Genomic DNA, 9,292 nt, shown 5'->3' with positions numbered 1-9,292 from the left:
CAGGGACTGTTTTTCATGTTGTCCATGTATCCCTGGCACCTGGTCCAGTGCCCTGCACGTCTTGGGTGCTGCCTAAAAAAAGTCTTGTCTTGTTGGGTTATATGGGGCAAGCTTTCAGTGCAGCCCCAAGTCTCAGAGCGGTGTTAAGCTCTAAAACAATATGGAAAGCCCAGAGCCTCTTTTACCTGCCTCTCTAACCCCTTCTCATACTACCTTTGACCCCTTCTCTTCTGTCTTCATAATCAAAGACATCAGCCTCAAAGTATAGTGGATGATGGTGGGTAAGTGGTAAGTGGTGAAGGGGCAGGGAAACTTGCTCTCTCCTCCACTTCCAGTGTGGTCACAAGCTTCCTTCTTTGTGGATCATGATGACATAGAGAGTTTGGTTTAGTAAAAAGAATGTGGCATCTGTAGTCAGAAGACCTGAATTCAAATTCTGGTTCTGATTGCTATATGATTTTGGGAAAATCACTTAACTTCTCAGACCTTTCATTTCCTCACCTTTAAAATAAGTGGGTTGAACTAGGAAATCTCTAAGGTCCCTCTGATCTGTTAAATGGTACTATCCTAAGGTTCTCAGAAAAAACAAAACAAAAAAACAAAAAAAAAACCCAACCCAACCATTTGACTTTTTAGACTGGATGGACAGTGGGCAGTATGTCATCCATCTGTGGCACACAAAAATGAGTGGCATTTTAATCACTTTTTAATCATAGTAGAGACACAGCATAGTGTATGGAGAGCCAGCTTCCAAGGCCAGGAAAACCTGGGTTCAGATTCCACCTTTGATGTACACTAGCTGTGTGACCTTGGGCAAGTCAGTCAACCTCTTAGTGCTCTAAACCAGTGGTATCAAACACAGATGCTGCTAATCCCTGCACAAAGATCCCTGCTGGCCACAGATAGACTTAGTTTTGAATCTACAATATTGTCTATATTTTATTTTATTTGTATATCTTTTGTTAAATATCTCTCAATGATATTTTAATCCGGTGGCTGCATGCTGGAGAGTTGTGAACTTCAGCATTCTGCAGCCATGCCTGGAGTACTAAGTCTCAGATTTAGAGACCTCAGCCTGCTTTGGTAGAGGAAGTTCCCTTAAGTGTTTCATATACTCATGAAATCATAACTCTCATTCTTATCGCCAGCTCTTTTAAACATAGAACTTGGAATGGGGTGGGGGTTTGGGGGGTGGGGGTGGTAGTGTTAAATATTTTCCTTTTACTGAGAAAACTGCCTTTGGTCACATCAATTTCCTAAAAGATGCACTTTCATCTAGATTTTTATTTTCACTTGGCCCCAAGCTTACAAACAAATCGGCATACATATAGGGGTGGGGGCTTTCCACTGGATTCAGCGTTCTGTTCATTGCCACTTTGGGCAGGTTTACTTTGACATGGCTCTCTGATTTCCATTCAAGCCAATAAACATTTATGAAGCTCCCACTAGGTGCAGAGCTCAGTGTTTGGCTGTGGTGAAACCCCACTTGGAAAACAACCTAGTCCTTGCCCACAAAGGAGCTTGTGGGCTAATCATAAATATGTCTGATTTGTCAATATGGTCTGTAGAATGGTGAAGAAGGGGTCTCTTAGTACAATTATCTATGACCTTGGCCCCTCCCATTCAGGATTGGAAGGGGACTTCAGCGATCACCTAGCTCCACTCCCTTCTTTTACAAGGCAGGGAACTGAGGCTCTGAGAGTTTGTGACTATGACAAGGTCATCCGGCTAGTAAATGGCAGAGCTGAGATTTGAACTCAGGTCCTTGGACTCCAAATTCAAGCTTCCTTCCAGCGCACTGTGCTAAGACTGGGGGCAGGGAGCCGAGATATCTTTATATAATCATGGCAGCATTAAGAAGGCAGCTTGCTTCCCTTCAAGATCTCGTTGAGAGGGCAGGACTGATAGAATGTTCAAAGTGGAGGGGGCCTTCCAAGCCATCAAGCCCAGCCCCCTCCCTTTACAAAGGCCCAGGAAGATGTGCCCAGGATCAGGGAGGGAATCGAGTGGCTAGTCGGTGCTTGTCCCCTATCTCTCTAAAACTTGCTTCTTTTAACTGGACTGGTTCTGAAAGGCGATCAAGGAAGGCTTGGGGGAGGAGGTGGCACCTGAACCAGGCCTAGAGGGAAAGCTTCCCGGGGGGAAACCACTAGCTGGGCAACTACGCGGTGGCAGGAGTGGGTAGGAGGGCCGTGGGGTGACAGCTCAGGGATCAGCGAGGACTGCAGAGGGCTTGAAGGGGGTTTGCTATGACATAAGGCTGGAGAGGGGAGGGGGAGCCCATCACCGGCAAAGATGCTTATGTGTCACTGTCGAAGCAATGGGAGAATCTGAGAAAGTGCCACTGGCAGACGCGGGCCTTAGGAGGACTGTCGTGGCAGCCGCGGGGAGCTGGGCCAGGGCCTGGAGGCAGGTGTGATGGACAAGAGCTTGGACGAGTGAAGGAGACGGAGATGGCCGGGCACGACAGTGGCTAGCCAAAGCTTGGCTCATCGTGCAGCTGAGGAGAGGACTAGGTTCAAATCCCAGGGCGAGAGCCGCAGGCTGCGGTTGTGGTTCCGCAGCAGAGCTCGGGGGAGCCAGGAGCTGAGCGCCGGCTGAAGGCGGGGGGCGGCGAGGGGGGGGGGGGCCGCAGCAAGGGGGGGCTGCGGAGGGAGGAGGAGGGCTGCGAGGGGGGGCTGCGGAGGGAGGAGGAGGAGGAGGGCAGCGAGGGGGGGCCGCGGAGGGAGGAGGAAGGGGGCCCATGGAGGGAGGAGGAGGAAGAGGAGGGGGGGCGGCGAGGGGGGGCCACGGAGGGGGGAGGAGGCGGAGGAGGCGGAGGGGGGGGATCAGGGCTACGGCAGCCAGCAGAGTCGCGACCGCCGCCGCCGCCGCCGCCGCCGCCGCCCCTGCCGCAGCCTCCTCTCTAGGCGCAGCCGCCGCCTCTCCCGCCACCGCCTCTCTCCTGCCGCAGCAGCCTCTGCCGCCGCCTCCCCGCCCTCGCCCTCGTCCTCGTCCTCCTCCTCCTCCTCCTCCTCCTCCTCCTCCTCTCTGGCCGCCGCAGCCGCTGCCTTTCGTGCCGCAGCCGCTGCCTCTCCGACTCCTGCTTCGGCTCCTGCTCCCGTTCGTGCTGCCGTTCGTGCTCCTGCTCCAGCTCCCGCAGCCGCTCCTGCCGCCGTCCCCGCCCGGGGGTGAGGGCTCCTCCGACCGCCAGCGCCGGTGCCAGCGCCGCAGCCCGGGCTCCGAGCCGCAAGGCGAGCGAGTCAGCGCCAGAGCCGCGGAGATGGGCAACGCGGCCACCGCCAAGAAGGGCAGCGAGCTGGAGAGCGTGAAAGAATTCCTGGCCAAGGCCAAGGAGGAATTTCTCAAGAAATGGGAAGCCCCGGCGCAGAACACGGCCCAGCTGGAGCACTTTGACCGCATCAAGACCCTGGGCACGGGCTCGTTCGGCCGCGTGATGCTGGTGAAGCACAAGGAGACGGGCAACCACTTTGCCATGAAGATCCTGGACAAGCAGAAGGTGGTGAAGCTGAAGCAGATCGAGCACACCCTGAACGAGAAGCGCATCCTGCAGGCTGTCAACTTCCCCTTCCTCGTCCGGCTCGAATATTCCTTCAAGGACAACACCAACCTGTACATGGTGATGGAGTACGTGCTGGGCGGGGAGATGTTCTCCCACCTGCGGCGCATCGGCCGGTTCAGCGAGCCCCACGCACGCTTCTATGCGGCCCAGATCGTCCTGACCTTCGAGTATCTGCACTCGCTGGACCTGATCTACCGGGACCTGAAGCCCGAGAACCTTCTCATCGACCAGCACGGCTACATCCAGGTGACAGACTTTGGTTTTGCCAAGCGCGTCAAAGGCCGGACCTGGACCCTGTGCGGGACACCCGAGTACCTGGCTCCCGAGATCATCCTCAGCAAGGGCTACAACAAGGCCGTGGACTGGTGGGCCCTGGGAGTCCTGATCTACGAGATGGCAGCGGGCTACCCCCCCTTCTTCGCTGACCAGCCCATCCAGATCTATGAAAAGATCGTTTCCGGCAAGGTTCGGTTCCCCTCTCACTTCAGCTCCGACCTGAAGGACCTCCTTCGCAACCTGCTCCAGGTGGACCTCACCAAGCGCTACGGTAACCTCAAGAACGGGGTCAACGACATCAAAAACCACAAGTGGTTCTCTACCACCGACTGGATCGCCATCTACCAGAGGAAGGTGGAAGCTCCCTTCATCCCGAAGTGCAAAGGCCCCGGTGACACGAGTAACTTCGAAGACTACGAGGAGGAAGAGATCCGAGTCTCCATCACCGAGAAGTGCGCCAAGGAGTTTGCTGAGTTCTAGGCGTGGCCCCCTAGTGGCTTCCTTTTCGGGGCGGGGGTGGGGGGGTTGGATTGAGCAGACAGAAGGCCCCAGATTTCCTGGAATATTCTTTTTTCCCGAGGGAGATCAGAAAGCTGAGATGTTTGCTGGGCAGGAGGGAGATTCCAATACCAGAGGGCCCCCTTCCCTCTCCTTCCCTATCCCCACTGCTTTCCCCCTGCTGGCTTACCCCAACAGGTAGACCCCATGGCTGGGTTCCCTCTGCTCTATGCTCAACTCCATGCAAGTTGTGAGTCAGTTTTCCAGCCCAAGCCTTACCATCGTCACTAAACCAAGACGCAGCTTTTTTCCACCCCGACTCCCTCCCCTGGGTGGTATATTTGTCCCACGGGTCAGGCCCCTGCTTTGGGAGCTCCTCAAGATTCCATTGGTGCTGGATAGCTAAGAGCAGGGGAGCCAGGGGGACCCCACGATGGAAAACCTACAATTCCTAAGACTGCTGCAGCTCCCCATTCTCCTTCACCCTCTCCCTAACCTCTCCCTATAACCTTAGAAGCTAATCCATGGGCAAAAAGACAGACTGACTTAACCACTTCCCCCACGGAGAGAGATCCTGTCTAGGGAAGAGGTTTTAGCAAATTTATTTGGGCTCCTTTATATTAAAAAAATTTCTTAAAAAAAATATTATTTAGGTTGTATTTGCCCCTCCCTCCTTTCTTCCCTCCCACCATTCCTAGCCGTCCCAAATAGATTTTAATATGTCTGGTTTTGCCTAGGTCAAAGGCTGTGGAGCTTTTAACCTGTGGGATCTCAGAAGATGGTTCGAGCTAGGTCTGTGGCCTATGGAAGGGGTTTGCTGCTGCGCTCAGCCAGGGGTTTGTGAAAACAATTGCTAGAGCCCCATTGGGGGTATCCTGCCAAATTGCAAAGAGCCTTACCCGTTCCCCCACTCCTAATGACTTCCCTCCCTCAGGACCTTCCCCACTCCCCAGTCTTGCCTCCCTTTGGCTAGGGCGCCAGAAAGAGCATTACCCACCCCCACCCCACCCCACCCAGGCTAACTGGTTTTTGAGCCCTGCCAAAGAGGTCTCCCAGAAATTCCTGGGCCACACCTACGATTTAGCCATTTTTATCTATAGATTTTTAATCCCCAGACATGGATTTTCCACTGTCTGGGACTGTCACTCCCCAAAAGCTTGTTGGGGATAGATATAGCCCACCTTGGGTGGGGAGAGGAGAAAGGAGTGGGGGAAGGGGGGATGCTGGGAGAAAGGGAACAGGAAGTGGCATAGCTCTAAGGTATAGAGCTTCCTTTTGCCCTGGGAATGCCAATTTTATTCACCTGGTGGCCTCGCCACCATTCCCCATCCCCAGAAGCCCCTTCCATCCGGCTTAACTGACAGCTATCATTGCTCTTCTCACTGGCCCCTTGTTGAGGCTTCTGAATTATCCTAATTGCTTTCCCTCTCTCTAGCAAATAGCTCTATGGAGAGCAGTCATCTTCTCTCCATCCCCCTTCGCTTGTGTGTCCCTCTCTCAAATTTCCCCCACCCTTGAAGGAGCTCAGAGGCCAGGCGGAGGGGTGGGGGATACCTGAGAGATTCAACCTGTGTGATTCGAAGACATCTGTTTCACGGAAATGACTTCCGCTATAATGGTGTGCTTTGTTGTGAACATTATTTGAAATCCATTACCAATAAAGTTTTGTTTTAAAAAAAAATCTCATTTACCAGCTGTGATGTGTGTGTGTGTGCGAGAGAGAGAGTGGGGGGGGGGGGAGGGAAGGGATAGAGAGAAGTGGAAGGGGAGGGGGGAAAGAGAAATAAAGAGGAGGGGGAAGGAGAGTGGGAAGAGAGGAGAAAGGGCGAGAAGAGGAAGAGATAAGGGAGGGGGAGAGAGGGGAGGGAGAGAAGGAAGGTAAAGGGACTAAGAGGGGGAGAGGGAAAAAGAGGGAAGGGGAGGGGGAGAGAGACAGAAGGGAAAGTGGAAGGGAGACAGTGAAAGCTGAGAGGGAAAAAAGGGAAGGGGAAAGAGAAGGGAGGAAGGGAATACAGGAAAAGAAGGGAGGGGGAGGGAAAGAAGGGAGAAAGGGAATGCAGAAAACGGGAGGGGGAAAATGCAGAAAAAGAAGGGAGGGGGAGAGGGAAAGAAGGGAGAAAGGGAATGCAGAAAAAAGGAAGTGAGGAGGAGAATGCAGAAAAAAGAAGGGAGGGGGAGAGGGAAAGAAGGAAGGGAATGCAGAAAAAGAGAGGGGGAGAATGCAGAAAGAAGAAGGGAGGGGGAGAGGGAGACAGAGGGGAGGGGGAGGATGGAGGAAAAAGAGAAGGGAGGAGGAGAGGGAGAGAGAATGGGATAGAAAGAGAAGGGAGGGGGAGAGGGATACAGATGAGAGGGAGGGAGGGAATGCAGAAAAAAGAAGGGAGGGGGAGAGAGACAGAGGGGAGGGAAAGGATGGAGGAGAAAGAGAGGGGAGGAGCAGAGGGGGAGAGAGAGAGGATAGAAGAGAAAGAGAGGGGAGGGGGAGAGAAAGAAGGGAGGGGAAGGAGAGAGAGAAGGGGAAGGAGAGGGAAAGAAAAGGGAGAGCAGGAGAGAGAAGGGAGGGGGAGAGGGAGTGAGATGGAGAAGTGGAGAGAGCAGAGAGAGGAGGGGAAGAGGGAGAGAGAAGGGAGGGAGAGAGAAGGGAGGGGGAGAGGGAGATAGAGGGGAAGGGGAGAGGGAAAGAGAAGAAAAAGGGAGGGGAGGAGAGAAAAGGGAGGGGAGAGGGAGTAAGAGGAAGGGGAAGGGGAGGGGGAGAAGGAGAAAGAGGGAGGGGGAGAGATGATAGAGAGAAAGAAAAGGGAGAGGAGAGAAAGTAAGAGGAAAGGAAAAGAGATAGAAAGGAGAGAAAGGAAGAAAAAGAGAAGGGAAGGGAGAGGAGATGGGAGAGAGAAGGGAAGGAGAGAAGGTGACATGGGGAGGGGGTGAGGGAAAGAGAAGGGAGGGGGAAAGGGGAATAGAAGGGAGGGTGAGAGAAAAAAAGGAGAGAGAGGAAGAGAGGGAAAGAGGGAACTAGAAAGGCACAGTGAAAAAGAGGGAGAGGAAAAGAGAAGGGAAGGGTAGAAGGAGATGGAAGGGGAAGAGTGAAAAAGAGAGGGGAGGGAGGAGGGGGAGAAGCAGGGAGAGGAGGAGGAAGGAGATGGGAGAAAGAGGAAGGGGGAAAAAGAAAAGATGGAGAGAGAGAAGGGAGGAGAGAGAATGGAGAGAAAAAGAGGAGGAAAAAGAGAAGGGAAGGGGAGAGAAAGAAGGGAAGGGAAAGGAAGAGAGAAGCAAGGGGAAAAAGAGAAAGAGAGGAGGGAAAGAGAAGGGAGAATTAGACAGACTGAGATTGAAAATGAGAGAAAAGGGCGTTGTTTCATGCAACAAGATCCCAAAGGAGAAAAGAGAAGATTGGATCAAGTGTACAAGTGGAAGCATAGGCCTTGGGGAGAAGAAAGGCCCCCTTTTCTCTAAAATAGGAGGGGAAGAAAGGGCAGATAGGCAGGTGGTTAGAGAGTTTTCTAGCTGTAGAAGAATGAGAAGAAATCTCGGTAGAGATGACCTCTGTTGGGCATCTACTGACAGAGTGAGTTTGGAAAGGAGAAAAGAAGCCAGTGGTGTTCTGAAGACAGAGCTGAGCAGCGTCTCTTTCATTTATCTTCTTAACCATCATAAAGTGGGTTAAGGTTTTCAAAGAACATTACCTCCATGACCTTACAGCAGTCCCAGTGCAGTGGGCACTGCACGGGTTATCATACATGAGCAAACTGAGGCTCAGAGAGGTCGACATTTGCTCATGATCACACAGCAGGGAAGCATCTGAGGCAGCAGTCAAATGCCAAGAACGCACAGAGTGAGTGTCTAGTTAATTTCCATATACATGAGACTTTTTGTACAGGAAAAAAATAAAACCCAAATCACCCCCCAAAATGAACAGAGGTGGAGGAAATTAAGTGACCTGAAATACCAGTGACAGGGTACAGTCACTAAACACCTAAAGACATACCTAAGCAGCACTATTACAGAAAGGGCATGGAGTTAGGACTCAGAGGGCCTGAGATCCAAATAAGATGGTGACACATTACCTCTGGGACTTTGGGTTAGTCACTTCAGTCTCCTCTTCTGCTAAATGAGGTGGCTGAACTAGGTACCTTTGAGATACTTTTGAGCTCTAGCATTCTATGATCTCATTTTACTGTGTTGTACTTCAATTATAATAAGGATTAATAAAAATAATGATTGGTCATGGTTATATAGTACTTTTATAACGGAGGTAATAAGGCCATACCCCCTCCCACTTCCCTCCATCTGTTGGATTAGGGCCTGTGGCAACAGGGAATATATTGACCCCATACCCTAGCCTCTTCTTTTGGGGTCCCAAATCAGGTCCCTTCTAGTTACTTGTATTCTGGCCCTATATAAAGGACATATGCAACCAGAGGCTGCTGGTTGGTCCCTTGGAACTCATCAAAGGGAGCTGTGTCAGAGACAAACTGGTGATTGGCAACTGAGAAGGAAGAACTACCTACTGGCATACCTTGGAGACATTACAGGCTTGATTCCAGTCCACCATAATAAAGAGAGTCACATGAATTTTTTGGTTTCCCAGTGCATATAAAAATTATGATTACACTATACTGTAGTCTATTAAGTGTGCAATAGTATTATGTCTTTAAAAAGTACCTACCTTAATCAAACAGACTTAATTGCTAAAAATGCTAACCATGGGAGCCTTTAGTGAGTCCTAACTTTTTTGCTGGTGGAGGGTCTTGCCTTGATGTTGATGGCTGCTGACTGACCAGGGTGGTAGTTGCTGAAGGCTGGAGTGGCCTGGACAAGTTCTTAAAATAAGATTCTTCCTTTCACTCAAACACATAAAGGCCAGCGTAGGATTATTCATTGGCCTAATTTCAATATTGTTGTGTCTCCGGGAATAGGAAGACCTGAGGACAGGAAGAGGGAGAGAAGGGCAGGTTGGTG

The 9,292-nt window shown here is 51.8% G+C and overlaps 1 protein-coding gene across 1 annotated transcript; it reads left to right on the top strand.

Moving 5' to 3' along the window:
* Positions 1–2,851: 2,851 nt before the first annotated feature.
* On the top strand, positions 2,852–6,022 carry LOC140516040 (cAMP-dependent protein kinase catalytic subunit alpha-like). Its single transcript, XM_072626971.1, has 2 exons — positions 2,852–4,290; positions 5,074–6,022. The coding sequence occupies exons 1-2, from the start codon at positions 3,263–3,265 to the stop codon at positions 5,126–5,128; spliced, it is 1,083 nt and encodes a 360-aa protein (XP_072483072.1). The 5' UTR covers positions 2,852–3,262; the 3' UTR covers positions 5,129–6,022.
* The last annotated feature ends 3,270 nt before the right edge of the window (positions 6,023–9,292 follow it).

This window comes from Notamacropus eugenii, chromosome X, assembly GCF_028372415.1.
Source record: "Notamacropus eugenii isolate mMacEug1 chromosome X, mMacEug1.pri_v2, whole genome shotgun sequence".
Taxonomy (NCBI): Eukaryota; Metazoa; Chordata; class Mammalia; order Diprotodontia; family Macropodidae; genus Notamacropus; species Notamacropus eugenii.
Note: the sequence above shows the minus strand (reverse complement) of the source record. Positions and strands in the feature narration are given on the sequence as shown.

What these genes read in the sequence shown, in the direction of transcription:
- LOC140516040 (XM_072626971.1), top strand. Translation starts at nt 3,263, where the DNA reads ATGGGCAACGCGGCCACCGCCAAGAAGGGCAGCGAGCTGGAGAGCGTG. An exon ending in CGAGTCTCCATCACCGAGAA is followed by an intron (nt 4,291 to 5,073) that starts GTGCGCCAAGGA and finishes GGTTTTGCCTAG; the next exon opens with GTCAAAGGCTGTGGAGCTTT.